A 27,885-nucleotide genomic window follows, 5' to 3' on the forward strand; every position below is an offset into this window, starting at 1 on the left:
TGTGCCCAAACAGTGGTGTACCCCCATATGTGGGGTATCCGCTTACTCGGGATAAATTGGACAACAACTTTAGGGTCCAATTTCTCCTTTTACCCTTGTGAAAATAAAAATTTGGGGGTTAAATCATTTTTGTGGAAAAAAATATGATTTTTTATTTTCACGGCTCTGCGTTATAAACTTTAGTGAAACAATTGGGGGTGCAAAGTTCTCACAACACATCTAGATAAGTTCCTTGAGGGGTCTAGTTTCCAATATGGGGTCACTTGTGGGGGGTTTCTACTGTTTAGGTACATCAGGGACTCTTCAAACGCAACATGACGCCCGCCGACCATTCCATCAAAGTCTGCATTCCAAAACGGCGCTCCTTCCCTTCCTATCACTGCAGTCCGCCCAAACGGTGGTTCCCCCCTCATATGGGTTATCAGCTTGCTCAGGACAAATTGTCATGGCATCCCTCTCTTTTTCCGTTCATTCAAAATTCTTCCGATAAGGTGCCATTAGCGTAAACTTGCTGAGGGTGTGGCGTAAAGGGCTTTAATGGCATTTAGTATTGAACCCCCGAACCCCATTCGATCCAACACCTAGAAGGTAAAGGACCAGTTAACCCGGTCGAACGCTTTCTCGGCATCCAAAGCCACTAGGACCCGCAGGAGCCCTCCTTTTGTTTATGACATCAATCAAGTCTATGACCCTCCTTGTGTTATCTGCCGCCTGTCTCCCTTTTATAAAGCCAGTTTGATCTAATGATATTAATGATGGGAGAATGGGGGCTTGGCGTGTCGCTAGGCATTTAAGGTAGATCTTATTGTCTGTGTTTAATAAGGATATGGGTCTAAAATTTTGTGGGATGTCCGGCTGCTTGTCGGGCTTTGGTAATGTTGTTATTGTGGCTGATAACATCTCTTTGGAAAATGAATCCTGGAAAACCGCATACTGAAGGGTCTCTGTCAGATATGGAGTTATCTGATCTATAAAGACTTAAGGTACCTTCACACATAACGATATTGTTAACGATATCGTTGCTTTTTGTGACATAGCAACGATATCGTTAATGAAATCGTTATGTGTGACAGCGACCAACGATCAGGCCCCTGCTGGGCCATCGTTGGTCGCTGAATAAAGTCCAGAACTTTATTTCGTCGCTGGATCTCCCGTGGACATCGCTGGATCGGCGTGTGTGATACCGATCCAGCGATGTCTTCACTGGTAACCAGGGTAAACATCGGGTAACTAAGCGCAGGGCCGCGCTTAGTAACCCGATGTTTACCCTGGTTACCATCCTAAAAGTAAAAAAAAACAAACAGTACATACTTACCTACCGCTGTCTGTCCCCGGCGCTGTGCTCTGCACTCCTCCTGTACTGGCTGTGAGCGTCGGTCAGCCGGAAAGCAGAGCGGTGACGTCACCGCTCTGCTTTCCGGCCGCTGTGCTCACACAGTCAGTACAGGAGGAGAGCAGAGCACAGCGCCGGAGGACAGACAGCTGTAGGTAAGTATGTAGCGTTTGTTTTTTTTTTACTTTTAGGATGGTAACCAGGGTAAACATCGGGTTACTAAGCGCGGCCCTGCGCTTAGTTACCCGATGTTTACCCTGGTTACCGGCATCGTTGGTCGCTGGAGAGCGGTCTGTGTGACAGCTCTCCAGCGACCAAACAGCGACGCTGCAGCGATCCGGATCGTTATCGGTATCGCTGCAGCGTCGCTTAATGTGAAGGGGCCGTTACAATACATCTTTGAAAGACCTTCCAGGCCCAGCGCTTTATGATGGTAGAGATAAGATGGCTTTCTTTATTTCTGCATTAGTAAGAGGGGCACTCAACTGTTCCAACTGATCCTAAAGGTACATTCACACATAACAATATCGTTAAGGATATCGTTGCAACGTCACGCTTTTTTGTGACATAGCAACGATCGCGCTAACGATCACACTTTATGTGTGACAGCGACCAACGATCAGGCCCCTGCTGGGAGATCGTTGGTCATGGGGAATGATCAGGACCTTTTTTTTTTAGCCGCTGATCACCTGCTGTCATTGCTAGATCGGCGCCGATCTAGCGATGTGTTCACCTGTAACCAGGGTAAACATCGGGTTACTAAGTGCAGGGCCGCGCTTAGTAACCCGATATTTACCCTGGTTACCATTGTAAAAGTAAAAAACACATTACATACTTACATTCCACTGTCTGTCACGTCCCCCGGCGTCAGCTTCCCTGCACTGACTGTGAGCGCCGGCCGTAAAGCAGAGCGGTGACGTCACCGCTGTGCTCTGCTTTACGGCTGGCCGGCGCTGATACAGTGCAGGGAAGCTGACGCCGGGGGACGTGACAGACAGCGGAATGTAAGTATGTAATGTTTTTTTTTTTTTTTTTTTACTTTTACAATGGTAACTCGGGTAAATATCGGGTTACTAAGCGCGGCCCTGCACTTAGTAACCCGATGTTTACCCTGGTTACCCGGGGACTTCAGCATCGTTGAAGACAGTTTCAACGATGCCGAAGTCCAGTGGTCCCCAACTCCAGGCCTCGAGGGCCGCCAACAGTGCAGGTTTTCAGAATTTCCTTAGTATTGCACAGGGGTTGGAATCATCACCTGTGCAGATGATCACATTACCACCGATGCAATACTAAAGAAATCCTGAAAACCTGCACTGTTGGCGGCCCTCGAGGCCTGGAGTTGGGGACCTCTGCCAAAGTCTTTCCCCGGATCGTTGGTCGCTGGAGACAGCTGTCTGTGTGACAGCTCCCCAGCGACCACACAATGACTTACCAACGATCACGGCCAGGTCGTATCGCTGGTCGTGATCGCTGGTAAATCGTTTAGTGCCGGGGTCCCCAACTCCAGTCCTCAAGGCCCACCACTTATCCTCTGCTCCTGACCATATCTCTCCCAATTTGTTAGACATTGAGTCCTTCCTATCCAATCTTAGTCTTCCTTCTCTGTCTAAAGGTACCGTTACACTAAACCAGGGGTCCCCAACTCCAGTCCTCACGGCCCACCAACAGGTCATGTTTTCAGGATTTCCTTTGCATTGCACAGGTGATGCAATTATTACCTGGGCAAGAATAAGGAAATCCTGAAAACATGACATGTTGGTGGGCCGTGAGGACTGGAGTTGGGGACCCCTGGTTTAGTGTAACGGTACCTTTAGACAGAGAAGGAAGACTAAGATTGGATAGGAAGGACTCAATGTCTAACAAATTGGGAGAGATATGGTCAGGAGCAGAGGATAAGTTATAAAGTGAGGAATAATATTCCTTATTTTATTTGCAATGTCTTTAGGGCTGTATAATTTCTGTTGTTGAGGGCCATTTTTGAGATGGGGGATTTTTGCGTTTATTTCTCTGGATTTTAGTCTATTCGCTTATAATTTCCCAGCTTTGTCTTGAGAATAATAATGTGCTTTTATTTTTTGAAGCTTTCTCTCATAATTATACAATAAACATTCTTTCAATTGAGTTAGAAGATTACATGGTTTACCAGCTCTTTCTCTGTTGAAGGAACATTTGTTTAAGACTTCTAGATTCTGGATATCAGAGAGAATTTCATTGAATTTTTTATTTTTATCCCTTTCTCGTTTAATTTTATGGCCTATTTTAATAAGAATCCCTTGCATGTATGCCTTGTGTGAGTTCCATAGGGGACAGGACTATCTACTGAATTGGCGTTAATTTGAAAGAATTCTTGTAGATTCTTTTGGAGGTGCTCTACTTTTTGCCTCTCCTCCACATGTAACATTAACGGTTCATGGTCCGACCATGTAATGAGGCCTATGGGCGAGAGTACAATATCATCTAGAAACGATGTGCTCACCAAGAATAACTCTCTTTTGTGAGTATGTGTTATGGACAGATGAGAAGAAGGAATCATCTCTTCAGTCAGATGAATGATTCTCCAAATATCATATAGTTCCTCTTTGTTAATTAACCCCTTCATGTCGTGTAATAGAAAATGGGAAAAAATTCCAAGTACGGTGAAATTGCAAAAAAGTGCATCTTCCATTATGATTCTCCAGGTCATTACAAGTTCACAGACACCAAACATGTCTAGGTTCTTTTTTATCTAAGTGGTGAAAAAAAAATTCCAAACTTTGCTAAAAATAAATTGTGCCATTTTCCGATACCCGTAGCGTCTCCATTTTTTGTGATCTTGGGCTGGGTGAGGGCTTATTTTTTTGTATTTAATGATACATTTTGATGCAGATACATTCTTTTGATCGCCCGTTTTTGCTATTCAATGTCGCGGCGACAAAAAAAACCGTAATTCTGGGGTTCTGACTTTTTTTTTAGCGCTACGCTGTTTATTGATCAGGTTAATCCTTTTTCATACCGATAGATCAGGCGATTCTGAACGCGACGATACCAAATGTGTAGGTTTTATTATTTTTTTATTATTATTTTGAATGGAGAAAAAGGGGGGTGAATTAGACTTTTATATATATTTTTAAAAAGATTTTTTTTTTTTTTAACTTTTGCCATTCTTCAATAAGCTGGCAAAACTCGATCGGCTCTGGTACATACAGGTGATGGTCAGATTGCCTTTATGTAGCTGAATTGCTGATTTACTATGCGCGCCGACCACTGGGTGGTGCTCATAGCAATCCGACCCTGACAACCATATATCTCTGGTTGTCATGCCAACGAACCGATGACCCCCGATCATGTGACGGGGGTCACCAGTGCGCGCATTTCCGGCCGGATGCGCGATTTTATATGCCGCTGTCAGTTTGACAGCAGCATTTAATTAGTTAATAGCCGTGGGTGGATCGCAATTCCACCCACGGCTATTGCGGGCACATGTCAGCTGTTCAAAACAGCTGATATGTGCCGGGAAAGATGTGGGCTCACCGCCGGAGCCCACATGAAAGCGGGGGATACCAACATCAGCGTACTATTACTCCCGATGTCAGTAAAAGGTTAAAGATGCCAACTGGGTGAGTGTCTTTTGGAAATTGATGAACAGTCTAATTCATGATCATGTGTTAAATTGAAATCTCCACAGTAGATGACATGGCCTTGTTTTACTTTGTTTGCATTTTTAATTAACTTACGCAGAATGTTTAACTGAGAAATATTAGGTGCATAAACTACTGCAATGATATATATAACATTATTAATGGAACATACTTGAATTATGTATTTCCCTTGTGAGTCAGAATCCAAGCATATTGGAGAGAGAGCCATAGAGTTGCTCATAGCTAGCATTACACCTCTCTGTTTTTTCTTATAATTGGCCTGTAACACATGTGGAAAAAGGCGGTGTCAGTCTACTAGCATCTCTATGGATAATATGAGTTTCCTGGGCACAAAAGATGTCGCATCTAGAGGAAACCGCCTCCCTCCACATAAAAGATCTTTTCTGTGGACTGTTAAGACCTTTAACATTAATTGAACATATCTTAATCACCATTTTTATACTTAGGAAAATGCTGACGCCAGATAAAATCTATGACCAACCAATTACAGATGGCAACATCAACTCTATATTTACCAAAATCTGTAAACATATAACCCAGGCCCATTCTCCTACACATAGGGTGGGCAACACTCCATCAAATGTTTAAACATACTGACCATTTGGCCGTTAAACCAAATTGAATCAAGAAGTATCTTTTATGTTTTCATTAAAAGATTAAACTTTATTTACATGTTTTTAAAAGAATAACACACAGCAATAAAATAGTGCCTCCGAACCAATGACTATTGTCAGCTGGACCATGTGCATATCAAAACAAGAGAAAAATTGGGACTAAAAACTCTTTTACTTCTCCTACAATCATTACACAATACCAGTTAGCAATGTTATAATCCATATTCATGCAGCTAACTACTTACAATAAACTAACTGTTTTAAACATGATCATGAGAGGCAGAGAAAAGAGGGATCCTGGGAAATGTATTAAATGCATGGAGCAGATACCGTATATACTCGAGTATAAGCCGACCCGAGTATAAGCCGACCCCCCTAATTTTGCCACAAAAAACTGGGAAAACTTAATGACTCGAGTATAAGCCTAGGGTGGGAAATGCAGCAGCTACCGGTAAATGTCAAAAGTAAAAATAGATACCAATAAAAGTAAAATTAATTGAGACATCAGTAGGTTAAGTGTTTTTGAATATCCATATTGAATCAGGAGCCCCATATAATGCTCCATAAAGTTTGATGGGCCCCATTAAATGCTCCATATTAAAATATGCCCCACATAATCCTGCATAAAGGTTAATAAAGGCCCCATAAGATGCTCCATAGACACATTTGCCCCATATAATGCTTCACAAATGCTGATTATGGCCCCATAAGATGCTCTATAAAGATATTTGCCCCATATAGTGCTGCACAAACCTTGATTATGGCCCCATAAGATGCTCCATACAGACACTTGCCCCATATACCGTAATGCTCCACAAACGTTAATTATGGCCCCATACAGACACTTGCCCCATATAGTGCTGCACAAATGTTATGGCCCCATATAGTGCTGCACAAACGTTATGGCCCCATAGATGCTCCATACAGACACTTGCCCCATATACCGTAATGCTCCACAAACGTTAATTATGGCCCCATACAGACACTTGCCCCATATAGTGCTGCACAAACGTTATGGCCCCATAGATGCTCCATACAAACACTTGCCCCATATAGTGCTGCACAAACGTTGTGGCCCCATATAGTGCTGCACAAACGTTATGGCCCCATATAGTGCTGCACAAACGTTATGGCCCCATATAGTGCTGCACAAATGTTATGGCCCCATATAGTGCTGCACAAACGTTATGGCCCCATATAGTGGTGCACAAACGTTATGGCCCCATATAGTGCTGCACAAACGTTATGGCCCCATAGATGCTCCATACAAAACACTTGCCCCATATAGTGCTGCACAAACTTTATGGCCCCATATAGTGCTGCACAAACGTTATGGCCCCATAGATGCTCCATAGAGACACTTGCCCCATTTGCTGTTGCTGCGATAAAAAAAATAAATCACATACTCGCCTCTCCGTCGCTCAGGCCCCCGGAACTTTCAATAGTCACCTGCTCCTCGTTCCGGTGCCACTCCATGTTCAGCACTGACGTTCAGCAGAGGGCGCACACTAACCACGTCACCGCACCCTCTGACCTGAGCATCACTGCTGAAGACAGAGCGGCGCCGGAATGAGGAAAGATGACTATCGCGCAGCGCAGCGCTCCCCTCCCCGATATACTCACCTGGTCCTGGCGCTGTGCAGGTCCCTGCTTCCTTGACGCCGCAGCTTCATCCTGTACTGAGCGGTCACCGTTCTCGCTCTATACAGTAATGAATATGTGGCTCCACCTCTATGGGAGGTGGAGCCGCATATTCATTACTGTAATGAGCGGTACCATGTGACCGCTCAGTACAGGAAGAAGCTGCCGGGGAAGCCAGGGGCCTGCAGGGACCGCGCCTGGAGTAGGTGAGTATTATTAGACAGCACCCGCTCCCCCTCCCCTGCCGACCCCTGGGTACAACTCGAGTATAAGCCGAGAGGGGGACTTTCAGCCCAAAAAAGTGGGCTGAAAATCTCGGCTTATACTCGAGTATATACAGTATATACTAATTGTGACAAAATCATACATGTATGTCGTAACTCCACTACACAAATGAATCTACTCCCAAAATCCTGGATGCACCGCAACCACACCGATCATGAACCATGCCAAATGGTTTACTAAGGTGTAATGACTCCAATCAATCCACTATAAGTTTTAACGGTGCACCATATGGTGAATCGTGAATACTGCTAATCAACTCACCAAAAATAGGAGTCCCAATCTATACATATTACCTTGGTGAATGCACAGCTTCCCTGTTATGGTGCCGAGTGACACGCTGAACCTTCCGATGCCCGACACGCGTTTCACGTTATGCTTCTTCCTAGGAGCGCCCTGATGCATCCGACATAAGACTTAATGGCGGTGTTAACGGACTGCTTATAACGCAATGTGAACCAAGCCTAACCCGTGAGCTTGATATCGGCAGCCATAAAACAGCTGACATGCACCATTTCTGGGGTGGCTGAGGCCTTGATGTTCTTAGTCTGGGAGGGGGCCAATATCCATGGCCCCTTCATAGGCTATTAATATCAGGTTGCAGCTGTCTGTTTAGCCTTTGCTGGTTAGTAATTATAGGTTGGACCCCACATCTCTTTTGGGGGGAGGAGAAAGGGCGGGGGTGGGGGACCTCTCCTGTAATAACCAGTACAGGCAAAACAAACACTGGTGAGCTGATATTGATAGCCTGGGAACCTTTCTGGCTATGGGCTCCTTCCCAGAATCTTCATCAGCGCTCAGCTATTGGCTTTCCCTCATCTGGTTAGATTTACCGGTGACCTCACACCATTTTTTTTTTTTATTATTTAAGCGGGTGCGAACTCCAACGCTCAGCATTGTCGCCTGGTCATGCTGATCCCAGGGAGACCAGGTGACCATTATGAGAGCTGGCTTTAGCACCCAGCGCCTGGGAACAGTGCTATTTCTATTGATTTTCCCAATGATGCGGTACATGTATGTCACGTGATTAACACACAGGCATCTGAAAAAACAGTATCAGTAATATCCCGAGGGGGGTCTAAGGCTGATGAGGAGCTTAGTCAGAAAAGGAGGCAGTCCAAACCATACAGCAGTAATGCAGTCCATAATCTCAGCGCTTACAGAGTGCTGCTGTATTCTTTTGTTGGTACAGCATGTGAACATCCACATGGTTTGTGTGCAGAATATTTGCAGATTTTGTCCCAGCTGTCAGCATGGCTGAATGAAAACGCTGTTATGTCGTAGTCTATTACTGCTCTTCTCGGTTAGAGCATATAAGAGCTGATAGAGTTGATCAGTTTAAGCAGTACATTTCTTCACTCATTTCTTTTCATTTCCCATTCATTTATTTTTTTTAATCAATTTTTTTATTGAACATTTTCCAAATAATCACAATAATAGATTCGGTCTCCTCATTTTGTTTTTGCAGAATCTGTGTCTCACGGTTCCAGAGGATCACTTGAGTCAGCTGCTCCTTTAATACCTCACTCACCGTCTCCTGCATTTAGCCAAAGCACTGTGGCTCAGCAAGTCAAAGATCCTCAGCCAGGAGCAGCCATTGTTTGCCCTCCTCTTCCTCAGACTGACATCTCCTCAGGGCCTTCTCCTCCCTCGGTCTGTGCTGCACCAGGTATGGGCGCGCTCATACCTGAGCCTGATGAAGAGGATGGACTGGAGCACCTAGAGCAGGTGAAAGCCTATTTTGAACATTGACAATAAACACACTGTAATCTTTCCGTTCATAAACAGAAACTGACCTGTTTTGTGTCTGCTCGTAGAAGTTATAGATGGTCCAGCACTCCCTTATTCTAATCTATTTTGCAAGTGGTTAAATCACAAAGGAAAATATAGACTTGCATGTCTACAGGCCATAAGTTATTTCCCTGCAGTAGAGGTTTGTAAGTTGTGTTGCATTGTGCCCTTTTTTTTTTTTAATATCTTTTACAATAATTCCTGGGCATTCATAGTCGTCCAGTTACCTAGTGTCTTCCTTTTATCTCCACAAGCTTTCTCCCCAGCTTTACAAATCTGCTCATGTCCATTATTCATGGTCTCATTCCCATTTTCTGTGCTTGGTCAAATGGAGCACTGGAGCAAGTCGGAGTCTATCCAGATTTTCTCGCTTACACTTCTCTTACCTTGGCTAGTGTAGCTGAGAAAATATATTCTGTCATAGGAATAATTTTTTCATACTGTTCTGTGCCGCCATCTCCTTATCTGTGGACTCCTTAAATTTTGTCCATTGTTCTGGTGAAAGTCTGCAGTCATTCTATATGACTGCAGACTTGTGAATTGGTACAAGGGCGCACACCACATGGTGTTGGGATTCTCCTGTGTCGGCTGCGTGAGCGGATAGTTACGTGACCACAAGTATGAGTTTTGAAAACATGCGGTTACGTGATGACAAGATGTGCTCCGCTTCCTTCAATTCCCTCGTATTGAGAGAGGCCGAGCAATTCGAGTCAGCAATTTGACCCCATGAATGCAAATTCCATACTTGATGTCACCGGCCACCCCGGAGAATCTTGACAGCATGTGGTGTGCACACTGTAAGGATTCAGAAATGCAGACTTTCATCCATCAGAACACCAGACAAGCCCTATATTGATCAACTTTAGGAGAGACATGTAGTGTTATTGCAAGTTTTGTCTTCAAATCTGACCGAAGTAGGATACGTCTCTTTTTCTACTTGTACAGTTGGTCAGCCAACAAAATGCCTGGAATGTGAATAGCCTCATAGAAGGTACATAGAATAAAAACCACTGATGACGCACACACTCTTGGAAAACTGATGTGTGAATGAGCCCTGACAGTGCACATGAGCACTGATCACATGGACGCGAACTAGCAACAGGCTTTCATATTAATATTGCCTCTTGGAATAAGTAAAACATTTACCTTTCTTTGAAGCTTAGAATGTTTATCCAATGCCTCTTGCTTTCACATCAAGAGGTGACTGGCGCAGTTGGCGTTGTATTGACTACTACCTGCCAGGCATCAGCAGGTCTCGTGAACCACCCATAGGTATCGTGCATCCATCCCATTCATAGAAATAGAACATGTGGCTGTGCACCAGACCTGTCCCATAGTGGTCACCATGACCGTAGCAGTGCCCATCACCTCCAGGTACCGAAGCGTGCAGCATAATGGCTTTAATCTGATTAATCAGCTGCATAGTTTATGCATAAATTGTAATAATTATCATGTAGCCGTGCAATTTTGTGAAGCACATAGAATATATGTTGTAATGCTAAAAACATACCCCAAAACATTGATCTCCAGCAAGCACAGCAGATGGTGGCGTACCTGCAGGACGGGGCGCTGGATGATGAGAGATTAACCGGAAAAGCACCAGATCACAGAGTTAAAGGACATTCTCCGGAAAACCAGCAGAAGTGGTACTACAAAGATCCGCAGGGAGAGATCCAAGGTGAGCCTTTCCACAGTGTCTTATTTGATGAGGCAGTCCTTGTACTTGTCCGCTCTCTGCTGTTTAATGGCCTCTTGCTGATACAAATCTTTATCCCCTAGGTCCCTTCAGTAGTAGAGAGATGGCAGAATGGTATCAAGCAGGCTACTTTCCTATGACCTTGTTGTTGAGGAGAGTATGTGATGAGGCCTTTCAGCCGCTAGGAGAAATCATTAAACTATGGGGCAGAGTTCCTTTCATCACACCACCAGCTCCCAGAATAGTAAGTGACCCTACTGTTTTTTGTTGCGAGTTTGAATAGACAGACCCTTTTAGGCCCCTTTCACACCTCAGTTTTTTGCTATTAGTCGCAATCCATCAAATTTTGAAAAAAAAAAAAAACAGATCCGGCGACTGATGCCACCAGATCCATTTTTTTCCTCATAGACTTGTATTAGCGACGGATGGCCTCACGTTTCATCTGTCGTTCGCCGGATCCGTCGAAAATTGTTTGTCCGGCGGCCAGAGACAACGGACAAAGTAACTTCTTTTTGTGTACGCCGAAAAAATGGAAGCCTGTGGGCGAGGGTTTTTTTAAACTGAGCATGCTCCGATTTTTTTTAAAGATCCAATTAGACAGATTTGCTAGTCGGATCCGGTGAAAAAACGGATCCGTCGTATCAGTTTTTCACAATCTGCGACGGATCCGTTGAGCCAACGGATTGTGACTGACGGCAAAAGACTGATGTTTGGAAATGGGCCTGATCCAAATCTATTGAAGTAGTTTAAAGAAATGATGGACTAAATTATTTTTATTTATTTTACTAACTTACATAGCTCCATTAATTTTCTCAGCACTTTACACACATCTTCATCACGGTTCTCATTGTGGCTCACAATCTAAATTCCTTATCAGTATGTCTTTAGACGCCTCATAAATGCACACTGTGGGTGTGTGGGTGCACTCGGAGCGAGGGGCTTACTTTGCACATCCAATAGATTCTTTTACTGAAAGGGTCTGTCCTGGTAAACAGGATTTATGAGGAGCTAAGTACCATTTGCTAAACTTGCCACAATGTATTTTTAATATTAAGATATAATCTTATAAGCTCTAGTTTCTTATAAGTCCACACATTTACCTAAATAGTTTGTAAAATGTGCATTATCCTGGCTAACGTGCCCATAGTCTCAAGCCTAGAGATGCATTTGTTTCCTGGACTCTTCCGTTCTCGTGCCTGTATGTGAGGTTCATTCTACTCTCTACATCTTGTAATGTGTTTGGATTTTTAATCTTTCGCTTACTCTCTTGCAGAGTGAATTGGGTCCAGAGCATATAGGGCGGCACCCGGAGATGACTGCAATATACCAGATGCAACAATTGCATTATCAACAACTTCTTATCCAGTGAGTTTGTGGTATTAGAGAACATACATGCAGTGCTTATTCATCCCAGATACAATTGCAAGAATGGCCTTATGAAGGAAAACTGTGGGGACTTGGGGTATGTTCAGATGTGACAGGAAAAAATCTGTTGCAAATTTGCTGTGGATTTTAAAGCAAGAAATCTGTGGTGAAAGTTCAAAGATATACTGTATTTTGCAGATTATAAGATGCGCTCCCATTTTTTTTTTTTTTGGGGGGGGGGAATAGGAAAAAAATGTTGGGGGCAGTGGTGATGGAGCAGTGTCCCAGGGGAGGCAGGAGATGCTGCGGGCTCCAGGCTAGAAGGACAGGGGCAGGAATTGGGTCATGGCTGCAGGACCCCAGGCTGGTACGATGAGGTGTTCAGTGGTCCGGGGGATCCGCTGTCATTTTGTGACAGCCCAGAGCCCCGCACCTGCCATACTTTCTAATGTGGTGGACTCTTGGAGAATGGCCACCAGAGGCGGTGCATGTGCTATTGAGATTTCGGGAGCCAAGATGTCAATTTGTGCATGCGCTGCCTCTGGCATCCACTTGTCATAGAAGAGTTTGTAAAATGCGGGGCTCTGGGCTTTCACAAAATGTCAGTGGGGCCCTCACACCACTGAACACCTCATCGTACCAGCCCGAAGCTATCAGCCGACTCCTGCCTCCGCCGCCACCAGAAGCTTCCGGCAGCAGCGACCCTGGGACCCCTCTCCACTGCATCCGGTAATCTCAACAGCAGCTACAATTCCGATTATAAGACTCGTCCCCATTTCCTCCCCAAAATTTTTTTGGGGAAAAAAGTGCATCTAATAATCTGAAAAATGCGGTATACTGCCAGGTCAGTTTTTCTATATAGTGAACTTTGTAAACTAAACCCCCCAAAAAACAATTATAAAATTGCACTTTTCTTTGCAATTTTAACGCACTTGGATTTTTTCCCCCTCTTTACATTGCATTACATGATAAAGTGAATGGTGTCATTCACAAGTATTGTTCTGCAAAAAACAAGGCTTCACACATATTGACGGAAAAAAAAAAGTGATGGCTCTTGAAATAAGAGAAAACTACAAAAACGGAAAATTGCAAGGTCAATGCCGGGCTAAACAATGTGCAAATATGTCTTTCAAAGTCCGGTCATAGGGATAATTTGTTTGTTTTTTCCTATTATCATTATTGATATGAATAATTTCTTCTCTTTCCTTTGCAGACAGCAATATGCCCAAGTCATGGCGCAGCAGCAGAAAGCCGCGCTCTCGTCACAGCAGCAGCAGCAGCTGGCTCTTCTGCTGCAGCAGTTTCAGACTCTAAAAATGAGGTAACCTCCCTTCCGATGGCAGCTGAACAAGCTGCCAGCCTCTGATGCCAGCCTAACCTTCACATGCATGACTGAGTTCTATCGTTGTGATTTAATACGTTTTTCCTTATGACAGGATATCGGAGCAGCCTGTTATTCCGACGTTACCAAGAACAATACCTGTGCCAGATAATACGCCGCTGTGGGAACTGCAAACCGCTGCCCCTCCACCCACAAGTAGGTGTGCTGCCCGTGGTCGTCATTGAACAGCCGATGGTTTATGTATCACACCTACAGTCTAATATTTCTGTCTGTGGTATTTCTCTGTGTCCAAATAGTCTGCAGAGGTATTCTGTGCCTGGTGCTAAGGGACAAGCCACTAGAGCCTATGCTCTGGTGTAGCCTTTATACCCCACTTTATTAGGCTACTTTCACACTAGCGTCGTGTGACGGACGTCGCAATGCGTCGTTTTGGAGAAAAAACGCATCCTGCAAAGTTGCCCACAGCATGCGGTTTTTCTCCATAGACTTGCATTAGCGACGTATTGCCACACGTTGCATCCGTCGTGCGACGGATGCGTCGTGTTTTTGGCGGCCGCAACGCACAAAAAAAGTTCAATGTAACTTTTTTTGTGCGTCGGGTCCGCCATTTTCGACCGCGCATGCGCGGCCGGAACTCCGCCCCCTACTCCCCGAAACTCACAATGGGCAGCGGATGCATTGTAAAACTGCATCCGCTGCCCACGTTGTGCTAATCAATCACACTGTCCGTCGGGCCGACGGTTTGCGACGGCCCGTACCGACGGACTAGTTTGAAAGTAGCCTTAGTCAGTAGTCTGGAGTAATTAGGTTGATAATCTCATTAACACCTTCATAAGTCTATTTTTTATTTTCTTTTTAATTGCACCTTCATTTTCCTTTCCGCTTGTTTTTTTTTCCAGGAGCCATATCCTTTTTTTAAATTATTTAGGCTAGGTTCACATTGCGTTAACAGCAGCCCATTCAACACATGCGTTAACGGGCTGCTGTTAACGTAAGTGCCGACATGACATCGTGCTAGCGCAGATAGAGCTAGTAGATGATCTATCTGCGCTAGCAGTGACGGACCCGGAAACGCTGCAGCCCGCGTCCCAGGATCTGTCACTCAGTGACGGCACATCGCTAGCGCACGCCCATTGTGGGTGTGCGCTAGCGATGCGTCAGACATTGGACTCAATGGCGACGTTAATGGACTGCGTTACACCGCATTATGCCACGGTGTAACGTAGTCCGCCTCATGGACGCCTAAAACGCAGTATGAACCCAGCCTAACACACACACATTTTTTGAAGTAACTCGACAAGGAGGTTGTTCCAGACATCTTGGAGAACTAACCACCTATCTTCTCTTGATGTAATCCCAGATCGATTTGAGACTGTAGCTCTGTGGGGCCTTATCACATCCAGGACTTAACTTACTGTTGGTTTGTACCGCTAATGTCCGTTCCAAGTTCCCTGCCCCTCGTATTATACTTACTAGCCACAGTTGTTATCTGTTGCCGACGTCGCTCCAGTCGGTCTTCAGCAGGTTGCGACTTACCGGATCGCTCCAGTGTTTGCTGGCCGAGAGCTTATGATCATTACCTCTAGCTACCAGTCAGTCGGAAGTTTTGTTCACACGATGGCGGTGCGGGACCAAAGCTGATATGGTGACTAGTGAGTGTAACAGTACGGTCAGGGAACTTACATTGGTGGCACCACTCAAGTGCTTAATTTAAAAAAAATATGCTGGAGTGGTGCTCTAAAAAAAAAAAAAATTGTGGAAATTTTTTTTTTTTGTCATTTTCTCATACCAATAACTTTTATTTATCCATTTTTATTTGTGGCACACACAATCCTTTGATCATTTTTTCTCTATCGCCTCATTGGGGGACACAGGAAACCATGGGTGTATGCTGCTGCCACTAGGAGGCTGACACTATGCAAATAAAAAAAGTTAGCTCCTCCTCTGCAGTGTACACCCTATCGACAGGAAGTAGGATATTCAGTTTAGCTTAGTGTCAGTAGGAGGTGGACACGGGTCTTTCATTAGACCCTTATCTACCTCAATGTGCGTCGTTTCTTTTCAGGTTTTCCGGAAGGGATACAGGGTGAACAGTCACACCTGTAGTCCCACAAAGCGGACTATGAGTACGGCGTGTACTGCCACCCCGTATCCTCATAGATCCCTCTCCAGGACCAAGATCCTAGCACACCAGCGTGCTCAGAAGTCCGGTCCTGGCTCCGTCCCCCACCCACTCGCCTTCCAGAGCCTGTCGGTCGGAGGAGACGAGGACGTCCACCAGCTCCAAGGACGTCTAATATCTTCCATGTTTTTTTAAGGTTAGTACGACTGCGTGGGATGTTAGGTGAGTATTGGTGCTCCGAGTCTTGGATTCCCTACCTCCCCTGCTACTTTGTGCGGTGCCTTACTGGCAGCCGCACTACTATTTCTGCGGCCGCACTACTATCCCTGCGGCCGCACCTTTTCTGCACTGGGGCTATTAGGGACAAGAAATCGGGGCCTATCTTTTTGCGCCGCGGCTCTGATGTCCCCACGGCCGCGATCACTCTGCCTTCTGCGGCGCGGCCCCCCTACTGGCAGCCGCGCTGAAATTCCACAGCGGTCGTACCTTTTAGGTGACCCGCGGTCCTTCCCAGCGGCCGCGGTAGTCTCCTGCGGCCGCCGGCTTTTAATATAGGTCCCGGCTCTTCCCGGGGCCTACTTCCGGCACCGGCGCCTCTTTGCATGCGGCAGCTGCCGCGCCTGTCAGCGGGACGCCCGCACCTTTTCCTTTACGCCCGCGCACACCTTTCAGCGGTCACCGGCTTCTAATTTAGGCCCCGGCTTCTCCCGGGGCCTACTTCCGGTGCCGCGCTCCACCCCTTCCTTTTTCATCGGGCGGGCTTTTCTCCCACCCGACCATCTTCGGCAAGCTCCGCCCACCGGCGCCATCTTGGTGCTCCCCTACAGGCGGTTTAGTCTGTACCCATTCCTGTTCAGAGCGGCTAGCTCCGCCCACTACTCCCAGCCGCACCATTCGGCCTGGGATCGCCGCTATCTTGTTGGGAACCGTTCTCCTCCGGAACTGATGGCTATTCGCGCCCCCCTCTTCCGATCTGTGTGCTTGCCACCAGCGTGCATCTGCAATGGCCGGGTTCCCCGCCTCCTTCTTCATACTGGTGCCCTGGACCTGTGTCCTGATGCCTGTCACAGTTACAATCTTGGAGCAGACTACAGGACACAACAACTGCTGTGAGTAGCGCTGCTTAGCAGTTTGGCCCTCCTCTCTGCATCTCTCCTGTTCCCCTAACCTTCTGGCATTCCTTAGTAGGTATGCTTATCATGCCTAATTCTATAAGAAAGTGTTCTCGTCGTCCTTTCATGCAAGCCGGTCAACCGTGCAGCCACTGGCGTAATGCAGTCACTGGTGTGTTACGTATTAGTACTCTAAAGCCGTGCAGTCGATGGTGTATCACTACTCTAGACCCGTGCAGTCACTGGCGCAATACGTAGTAGTACTCTAGACCCGTGCAGTCACCGGCATAATGCGTAATAGTACTCTGGAGCCGCGCAATCACTGGCAAAGTAGCACTCTACAGCCGTACAGTCACTGGCGTAGTAGCAAGAGCCGTGCAGTCACCGGTGTAATAAGTGCCCTAGAGCCATGCAGTTTCCAGCGGGGTATGGCAGTATGCCCCACGCTGCCGTCATCTGGGCCACTGTCCGCCCCTCACCTTCCACGGGGAGATGGACCATTATAAGACCTGCCATATGACGTTCACTTCGTAGAAGGTTTCAGTTGCATATTTCTCAGAGTTCTACGTTTTCACACTGCTGTTGTGATTTCTGCTATTGCAGACCTGTGCCCTGATTTTCAGCGGTGCTCGGCTATTTCTCTACACACAGCGATGCTAGAGCCCTGGCATATCAAATGTTTCCATATCTCCTGCTCTCAGGCACTTGCCCTCCATCTCCCTGCAGCCTCCTCCGGATGCAACCATTAAACTGCTCTAAGCAGAGAAGGGAGCTGCTCCTACTCACTTCACGACTGCAGTGTTCAGACCTGACTTCCAGCCGGTTAAGAGTCTGTATTTCCCAGCAACGTCTGCTGTGGCTCAGTGGATAAAGAATCTGACCACAGATCGCAGGCGCAAAGGTTTGAACTCAGGTGCACAACAGAGAGTAGAGTTTAGGCTCCCTGTTGACAAGCCTACTGTCCTACCTTCAGGAGAATGAGCACGGCAGGACATACTTCAAGACAGACTCCGTGGTGCGGCTTACTACACGGAAGCTGTTATTCTGCCTAATGCCGTCAGGTATCACGACCTAGACCGCAACACAGAATCAACTCTCTCCTATACCCTTCTCCAGGGTTCTCTCCAGGCTGATTAGTCACAGGACACCGAGAGCCGATCGCAGCAGTACTCTATCTGCCATAGTTGCAGGATATCGGGTGCCGAATGCAGCAGTACTCTATCTGCCATAGTCGCAGGATACTGAGCCAATCGCAGCAGTACTCTATCCGCCTTAGTCGCAGGATACCGAGAGCTGATTGCAGCAGTACTCTATCTGCCATAGTCGCAAGATACCGAGAGCTGATCGCACCAGTACTATATCTGCCATAGTTGCAGGATACCGAGAGCCGATTGCAGCAGTACTCTATCCGACACCCAGGTTTCACACGCACCACCTTCCAGGTACAGTACGTTATTTGAAACTGTCGTATCTTCAGCGGATCAGTCATGTCTTGGATTGACCACCGCAGGGGTACCGGCGTTCTGTACTATATTCAGGTAAGTCAGGTGCACTCCCCTATTCCTCCTGTCGATTGCAGCAGCACTGTCTGCTATCCAGGCTTTAGATATCATCTTCCAGACACATTAAGTCAATACCTGCCATCGTTCCAGTGGTTTAGACGTGCCCGAGATCGATTGCTGCACTGGTCCTGCTCTTTTGCTCCAGAGTCAGGTATGTCAGAAACGCCCTCTATCACTCTCCTAAGGTTCTTTTGCAGCATCTGCCTAGGCTACCCTTTAATCACCACTCAGAGAGAGGTGCCTGGTATTTATCACTTCTCGTTGACTGCCGCAGCAGTTACAACCGCATTCAGGTGAGTCAGAGCCGCAACTTTTACCGTGTATTTCACGGTCAATAACGTCTGTGGTCTATTAACAGCTAAACAGAACATCTAGCACGTACCACAAGGCGGATCTCAGTGCCACAGGGTGGACCTCAGTGGCAGCATAAGTGGCCAGTCCACTTTCAGGTAGGTCGAACTCGCCGGTGTCAGGTACCAACTGGTTGCAGTTTTCCTTCAGCCACGCACTGGGCCTTAATTGCGGGTTGCTCCCCAGGAGCCTCTCCACTCTGTTTGGTTATTCGGTCCTACCACTAACTATCCAGTAGGTAAGTTTACAGTGCTGTCCTAGATTTATCTGCACGATCCAGTGCGTTACTCCATCTTATATGATTTACAGTATTATACGTCTGGCTGTCTCTTACGAAGTCAGAGCCCATATAATACCTTGACTCATGATTGTTCACGGCACTATTCTAGGGGCCTTTGAACTACCTCTATACAGAGCTTCCTATTTATGCATCAGTTCTTACCTCTTCTTTCTTACAGACACTGGATTCAACCTCGAGCAGCGCCGGGATTTTATTTCCGACTGTGGCAGGAACAGGTTCTCCCACCTCGGATAGGAATTGGAACTTACTCTGTGCAAGCATCGTCCAGTGTACAGGGCTGCTCCACGCCTGGATCCAATGATGGGTTTTTGGGATAATACGTTCCTTCCTTCAGCAGGATTCGTATCCCTTTCATTGTTATCCTCGTTTGTGTGGTGTCTGATACTTAGGTAAGAAGATCCACACACTACAATCCTCTCCCATTCCAGAGGGTCCGGGACGGATAGGGTCACTCAGGTCGTCATAGGTACGGATCTTCCTTTTGGCAGTCAAGTTTTTTTCCGGGGCCTATGTACTCCTTCATAGGGCCAACTTCCCATGGAATTGACATACTCCAGTTTTTCATGGACTCTTCTCCCTTGACTGCTCATGTCCGATTGTGCTTATCAATGCCCATCTTGTCATGCTTTCTAGCAGGCTCCCAGTACCCTACTCTCAAGCTTTTTCTTGTCATTTCAATTTAATGGTCTTTTCTGGGTTTTTCTCTTAAAATCCTTAGTCCAGCCGTTCCAAAGAGGGAAGCTTCTCGGTTTTCCTATATTCCCTCTCCCCTGAACTTACTACGAGCTGGAACCCTTCTCCGCCTCTGGACCCTCCGGTTTTCCAGCTTTTCCAGTCCTCCTCTTCCACAGAGAGCATCCCTCAAGGATACCAACGACGAACTAATAGTCCACGGCAAAGTCGGCCATTGAAGTGTCCGCCGCTACATTGTGCCCTGCCTTTGTCTCCACCTAGACAGCAAGGTTTATAGACGCATGGGCTAAGCCGCTCCATCAGGGCCCCCTTCATGGAGTCCGATCGGAGAAAATCTCTGTCCTTGCGGACTAATTTAATCCTGCAGGAAGTGCATGGTATCCGTCCCCGCGGATGCCACCGCAGGTGCTACTTGGACATTCAGCAATATGGTGCCCTTCCGAAGGACCACTTGCTTATGGCGTGACAGGACTTATCCTCTAGGAAGTCCCTGACAGCTTGCCTTCCGAGGGTTTCCGTCAGTTTGTCTCCAACGTGAACCAATTATTAAGGAGGTCCTCGGAGGGACAGAGTTCTCCTGGGACCGCGTGTGCTTGCCTTTATTTTATGAAAGCCTTCATCCAGGTCCTCCCTTTCTTCAGACATCGGACACTCCTGCATTTTTGCGAGGGGTGGGTCCATTTTAATTTTATACCTTCCTTTCAGGCTCTCAACCACTTCCAGAGTCTGTGGCAGCAGTTTTGTACATTCTGTGGATCACAGGTTCAGTGCTCTGCTCTTACTTTGCCGAGGTTCTCCATGGTTCTGTTCATCATTCTTGATTCCCTTCCCTTTGTCCTGCTCGGACTCGTCCTTTGTAGCGTTCTCTCATCACGCTACCGGGTCTATCCAGCTAAGGTCCCCTTTTCAGTATAAGGGCTCGGCGTAGAGAGGCCCTCCGGCCTCCTAATCAACGTATGCCCGCAAAATCCGGTCAGCAATGTTTAGATTTGCCAGGTCAGAGCAGTGCTCCTCCTTCCAGGTTTAAGGCGCACTCTACCCGGGCAGTGGGCGTCTCCCGGCGGTGCACATATAAGGCCTCTGCCTTGCACCTCTACAGACCGACGTTCGGTCCTCCACATGTTCGCGAAACTTCGATGCCTAGCTTAAGCGTATGCCGGCTTAGGTAGGAAGACCTTGCAGGCGACGGTGGTGAGTTCCTCTGACCTAGATTGGAGTTGACTGCTGTTCCCGCCCCAGGGACTGCTTTGGGACGTCCCATGGTTTCCTGTGTCCCCCAATGAGGCGATAGAGAAAACAGGATTTTTGGTTGCTTACCGTAAAATCTTTTTCTCTGAGCCTTCATTGGGGGACACAGCACCCTCCCAAGTTGAACAGCTCTGTTTATTGTTATACTGTTAACGTTTGAGTTCTTTGAACACTCTTTGAGCGTTTGAAACTGTTAATCTGTGGAGCGCTGCGGAGTTTGTTGGCGCTATATAAATAAAGATTATTATTATTATTATTATATTGTTCTTTCTCGTTGCTTCTCCTACTGCTTTCTCACTAACTGAATATCCTACTTCCTGTTGGTAGGGTGTACACTGCAGAGGAGGAGCTAACTTTTTTTATTTGCATAGTGTCAGCCTCCTAGTGGCAGCAGCATACACCCATGGTTTCCTGTGTCCCCCAATGAAGGCTCAGAGAAAAAGATTTTACGGTAAGCAACCAAAAATCCTGTTTTATTGGATTTTTTTTGTGGAAGTGTGGCATATAATTTTTTGTTTTTTAGTGTTTGACATACTGATCTATCAATTAAAAAAAAATTATTGGGCGTGTCCTAGCTGGCCATGTGAGCGGACGCAGGGAAGAGCGCTCCCGCTGCCAGAAGGACTAATAATCCTGTTTTAACCCCGACCTGCGGGGATACTTACATTCCTCCGGCTGGCTGAAGGTCCGGAGAGGGCAGCGGTGCAGAGCGGTGGGTCCGGAGTTGGCGGCGATGACCAGGAGGCGGCAGAAAGACGCTGGCACCGGCGATGCAGGAGCCGGCCAAGATGGCGCCGATGTAAGGGAGGACACCGAGAAGGAGAACGCCGCATGTCAGCGGCGCATGGAGGTGGCCGCAAAGCTGCAGCAGTATGCCAGAGTGGAGGCTGCTGAGGAGGCAGGATCCGGAGCTGGATCTGACCAGTAGGTGGAGGAAGCAAGCGCAGTCGAGCAGCATGAGGTACAGAGGGGGAAAGAAGGAGGCAGCATGGCGGGGGCTAGTGGGGGACCTGGAGGCATACCCCAGGGAGAGGAGCCGACCCTTAGGGATGTAATTACCCTGATCTCCTCGTGCCAGCAATCCCTGAATTCCTTGGCCCAGCAGAGGCAGGAAGTTAAAGGGGACACGGCACAGATTAATGCGCTCTGCAGAAAATTGACAAACGTATAGGAGTGGTGGAGGAGAGGGTGAGCACGGCAGAAGATCACATAGTTAAGCTACAAAAAGCTGAAAAGAAGTTCGCCCAAGCAATAGCCGAGCTCGCTGCCAAAAATGAGGATCTGGAAAATAGATCCAGAAGAAATAATATACGTATAGTGGGGCTGCCTGAGAAGACTGGGGGGAGAAATCCCAATGAGTTTGTGGAGAAGATTGGGAGCACAGTGTTGACTAAAGTTTTTGCTGTTGAACGTGCTCATAGAGTCCCGCCGCAGCCCCCTGCCCCAGGAGCGAATCCCCGTACCATGCTTGCTAAAATACTCAATTACAGGGACAGAGACATTATCCTTAGAAAGGCTAGAGAGATGGAGGATCTGACGGCTGGAGGTCAGAAAATTGCCATTTATCCGGATTATTCCGCTGCGGTTCAGAAGCAGCGGATGAAGTTTACTGGAGTCAAGCGGCGACTGAGGGAGCTGGGAGTGCAGTACTCAGTGATGTTTCCCGCCAAGCTGAGACTGGTGGCTTTTAATAAGACCCACTTTTTCCTAACACCGGAGGACGCTACCCAGTGGCTTGACACCAATGAGAAAAAGCTGAAAGGAGTGGGCGACTGACATGTCGACGAGATCTGGCTGGAAATTGTTTTCTCTGTTGTTGGCGGAGAGTTTTGCGCTTGTTAGCGTCGGTTAAATAGTTGAGCAACTGCTGAGGGTTTTGCTGGGCCTTGTTGAGGACTGGCCGAAGGGGACAGTACCGTCTACTAAATGTGGGGGAGGAGGGCTATGGAGGGTACTGTAAACTGGTTTGGTTCTTTTCTTATATGTTATATAAGTGCAATGTTAAGTTATAATAAAGTGGAAAGTTGGGGGAAATTATGTTTGATATGGCAGCGGGACGCGAATGGAGAGGGTTAAGTGAGGGAGAGTGTTCGCAGTGGGCAGTGGAGCCCCACTCTTGCTGAGAGGAAGAATGCGTTACACTGGGGGGGGGGGTTAAAACCCCCAGAATAGGACGGCGGGACATATCACTACGTTTGGGACTTATGTCGGGGAAGTGGGCATGGTAGATTTATGGAGAGTTAGGCATATCGGGGAAAGGGCGTATTCATGCTACTCACCAGCTCATGGTACGTTGTCTAGGATTGATCTGGCACTGGGTAACCGATTATTAGATACGATGGTGGGGGATGTGAGATATTTGCCTAGGGCTCTCTCAGACCATAGTCCAGTTGAAGTGGAATTTCGACCAGTGGGGACGCAGACCGGGAGCAGGAGGGAGTGGAAAATTCACCCTAATTGGCTACACAGTATAGACTTGGAGAAGATTAAGAAGGAGTTGGTGGAATTTTTTGAGATAAATGAGGGAAGTGTAGACGTGCTTACTGTGTGGGAAGCCATGAAAGCGTACTTGAGAGGGCTGTTGTTCAGGGATATTTGTAGGTGTAAGCGGAAATCGAGAGAGGCAGAGAGGTTGGCGATTGATGAGCTGAGGGTGGCTGAGGATGAGATGGTAATAACGGGTACTCTGGAGGCTGGGAGGAGGTTAAAGGCAGCTCAGAGTCAGTTGGAGGCGGTCTTGCTGAGTAAGGCTGAAAGGAAGAGGGAATTCATGAATCTGGCCTACTACCAGGAGGGTGAATCAGTGGGTCATTTGCTATCGCTGGTGGCATCTGCCCAGAGAAATACTTCCTTTGTTCACTCTTTGGTGTCTGGGAGTGGTGTTGCTGTTTCTGAGACTTCAGAGATTTTGGAGATTTTTGCAGAATTTTATGCAGACTTATACTCCTCTCGGGTAGATGGGTCAATGGAGGACACGGTGGCGTTCCTTGAGGAGTTGAAGCTCCCGAGGCTGAGTGACACAGCTAGGGAGGATTTGGAGGCTCCCATTACAGAGGAGGAATTGGGACGGGCATTGCAGTCGATGGCTAATGGGAAGGCGCCTGGCGTAGACGGATTTCCTGCCGAAATTTATAAAAGCTTGGGGGAAGTGTTGATCCCTAAATTGAAGGCGGTCTTGGAGGAGGCTAGGAATGGTGGAAGGCTACCGGCATCTATGCGGGAGGCCACAATAGTGGTGATTCCAAAGGAGGGGAAAGACCCGACACAGCCGGACTCATATCGGCCAATTTCTTTACTTACTATCGACGTTAAACTCCTGGCTAAGGTGTTGGCGATGAGGTTGACAAGTGTTATTTCTGGCCTGATACACTCAGACCAATCTGGCTTTATGCCTGATAGGTCAACTGCGATCAACTTACGAAGGCTGTATATGAACTTGCAACTCAGAGCCGATAACTGTGGCCAGAGAGTTATTGCATCTTTAGACGCTCACAAGGCGTTCGATAGTGTGGAGTGGGGGTATCTCTGGCAGGTGTTGCGAAAAATGGGGTTTGGACCGCAGTTCATATCCTGGATTCAACTAATGTATTCGATGCCGATGGCCAGGGTTAGGGTAAACGGGGAGTTGTCATGGACCATACAATTGGCTAGAGGGACGAGATAGGGGTGTCCGCTCTCCCCCCTTTTGTTTGCTCTGGCTGTGGAACCGCTGGCCGCTACGCTTCGACGGTCTGATGAGATGACGGGGTTTAAATATGGGGTGATTGAAGAAAGGGTGGCGTTGTATGCGGATGACATTTTGTTGTTTCTGGCTGATCCAGTTGCATCCTTGGAGGGAGCCATTGGGATTATTGAACGATTCGGATCAGTGTCGGGGCTTAGGATAAATTGGAGTAAGTCTATCTTGTTTAAGGTGGACGATGAGGGTGGGGAACCATTGGAGGATGGACGACTGGAGGTGACGAGTAAATTTAAATACCTTGGAATATGGGTATCTATGCCGGTCACTGAGTATATACATTAGAATCTGACTCCAATCTTGGGTGCCCTCAAGGCAAAGGCGGATGCTTGGCTTAAGCTGCATTTATCTGTGGTAGGTAGGGTGAATCTTATCAAAATGATTCTGATGCCGAAAATACTGTATATTCTCCACAATGCACCGGTTTGGATACCACGCAGGAAATTTAGACAGATCAACTCTCTGTTTAGGAATTTGATATGGGGGAGGCAGCATCCGCGTATCAAACTGGAGACACTTCAGCGACCCAAGGATGATGGGGGTCTGGCATTGCCTAACCCTGAATTGTACTTTCTTGCAGCCCAGAGTCAACATCTAAGGGGCTGGGCGCATGAAGGGTCATCTGGGGCGGTACAGCGGATGATGGAGGTGGTGACAAAAAGAAGGCCAGTGGTGCAATGTTTGGAGGATGGATCCTTGGAGAGTCTGGGGAAGTTACATCCGACTGTGCTGTTGATACGCAAGCTGTGGAGTAGATTGAGGCACATACGTGGGATCACGGACTTGACTAGATACTCGCCGCTATGGCATAATAATAATCTGAAAGAATTTGAGGCATTGTGGGTACTGATAGAGTGGTTGGGCAAAGGGATTCAGTATGTATACCAAATAATTGAGCAAGGTGAACTGAAATCATTTTCCCAATTGCAGGCGGAATTTGGTATCGGGACTGCAGGGGAGTATCAGTATTTGCAGATGAGGCATGCCTTTGGAGCTCAGAGTAGGAACGGAGGTATTAGGATTCAAAGGGATATAGTACTGGAGTATGTGTGTAATGATGGGACGACTGGAGGAGTCATATCCACGCTGTATAGGGATCTGTTGCACACTTTCCTATTGGGGTTTCCAATAATGGCAAGAGCTAAATGGGAAAGGGATCTGGGTCCAATGGATAATGAGACTTGGGAGTCGGTGTTGGAATGGGTCCCAAGACTGTCGCTGAGTGAACCGTATAGGCTGTCACAGCTTTATGTGATACACAGAGTTTATAAGTCCCCAATGGTGCTATATAAGGCAGGATTGCGTAAAGACTCTGAATGTCCGAGGTGTAGGTCTACGGATGCAGATATTTTCCATATGATGTGGACATGTCCGAGGTTGGCTGCCTTCTGGGTGGTAGTTTTGAGTCGTATGGAAGGTGCGTATGGGTGCACGGTGCCAAGGGATCCAGTTGTCTGTTTGTTGGGATGCGTGGATGAGATTGGAGTGGATAAACACCTAAAGATAGCTATTGCCAGATTGCTTTACATGGCTAGGAAGGTGATAGCTCGAAATTGGATTAGGGAAGAGCCGCCATCAAGAGGAGAGTTCCTCCAGTATGTGAAGCAGGGCCTGACACTGGAAAAAGGGATTTATAAGAAGAGAGGGAAAATTGAAACGTTCAATAAAATGTGGTCTTCATGGATAGCTATGGGATAGTATTGTAAAGTGTGGCTTATACGATCGGTTGAGGGATTAGATACTCTATTGTCTTAATGATGGAAGTAATTAACAAGATGAGCTGCTTTGTGGGGTGGGGGTGGGGGGCCTTGGGATTGAAGGGGGTTGTTTGAAGGGGGAGGGGGGGGAAATATTCTGTATTGAAAATGTGAATGTAACATGTTAATTGTCTTGTTATTCTTAATAAAAATTTATTTGAACAAAAAAAAAAAAATTATTAACCTGATCGCTTAGTGGCTTAGTGAGAAAAAATCAAAACGCCAAAATTACGTTTTTTTGGTCGCCCCAACATTGCATTAAAATGCAATAACCGGCGATCAAAAGAATGTATCTGCACAGAAGTGGTATAATTAAAAACATCAGCTCGGCACGCAAAAAACATGTTTGGTGTCTATGAACTCGAAATGACCTGGAGAATAATAATGGCAGGTCAGTTTTAACATTTAGTGAACCTAGCCAAAAAGCCAAACAAAATACCGGTACAACTGTGGAATTGCACTTTTTTGCAATTTAATCGCACTTGGAATTTTTTTCCCATTTTCTGTTACACGTCATGGTAAAACCAATGGTATAGTTCAAAAGTAAAACTCGTCCCGCAAAAACTAAGCCCTCACATGGCCATATTGACGGAAAAACTAAAAAAAAGTTATGGCTCTGGAAAGAAGGAGAGCGAAAAATGAAAAAAAAAAACAAAAAAAAAAGTTCCGGGGGGCTAAACTTTTTTTTTTTTTTTTTTTTGTGACTTCATTTTTTACCCTCCATAGAGGACTTGGACTTGTGATCACTTGATCAGTTATACTATGGCAGCTCCTGAACCTTCTCATTACAGACACACACCCTATTTGTGGTGTACAGTAATGTGCATGAAGGGGTTAATATATTTACAATAGCATCTTATTGAGTGAACCAGGCAAGTTGCTTTACCACGTATGCTGTAATTGGTAGTAAATAGGGTCGGACTGGCCTGGCTTGCGGTTTTTAGGGGCATGGGCCCTTTGAAAGCGTAGGCAAATGCATGCACGCCTCGTTAACTACTTGCATCGCATGTCACGATGAACGCTGATAATTCTGTGCCTGACGTCACCAGCTTATGACGTCACTGTCATGAGCCACCTGTGACTGGCGCACTCAAGTCAGCCACCAGCCTATGCTAGGTCAGGCCCATTTTATCACGAGCGCGCTAGATCTATAAGAAGACGACGCCACACGGCGCCGGGAGCGCAGGCAAGGTAAGTGGAATTTATTTTTAATTTTTTTTTTCACCTCTGAATGCAGCATGGTATGGGGGCCACGATGAATGTATGATTAGCCAGGACAAGGGACATAGGGCCACCAG

General features: G+C 46.8%; 1 protein-coding gene across 5 annotated transcripts in view; it reads left to right on the plus strand.

The window, feature by feature from the left end:
- GIGYF2 (GRB10 interacting GYF protein 2) overlaps window positions 1-27,885 on the plus strand; it is a 257,367-nt gene that overhangs the window by 173,573 nt on the left and 55,909 nt on the right. For all 5 annotated transcript variants that reach the window (XM_069727759.1, XM_069727760.1, XM_069727756.1 and 2 more), the window contains 6 exons: window positions 8,977-9,236; window positions 10,830-10,977; window positions 11,079-11,239; window positions 12,269-12,360; window positions 13,574-13,681; window positions 13,797-13,897. In XM_069727759.1, the coding sequence (XP_069583860.1) occupies window positions 8,977-9,236; window positions 10,830-10,977; window positions 11,079-11,239; window positions 12,269-12,360; window positions 13,574-13,681; window positions 13,797-13,897 (870 nt within the window). The remainder of the gene's footprint in view (window positions 1-8,976; window positions 9,237-10,829; window positions 10,978-11,078; window positions 11,240-12,268; window positions 12,361-13,573; window positions 13,682-13,796; window positions 13,898-27,885) is intronic.

This window comes from Ranitomeya imitator, chromosome 5, assembly GCF_032444005.1.
Source record: "Ranitomeya imitator isolate aRanImi1 chromosome 5, aRanImi1.pri, whole genome shotgun sequence".
NCBI lineage: Eukaryota > Metazoa > Chordata > Amphibia > Anura > Dendrobatidae > Ranitomeya > Ranitomeya imitator.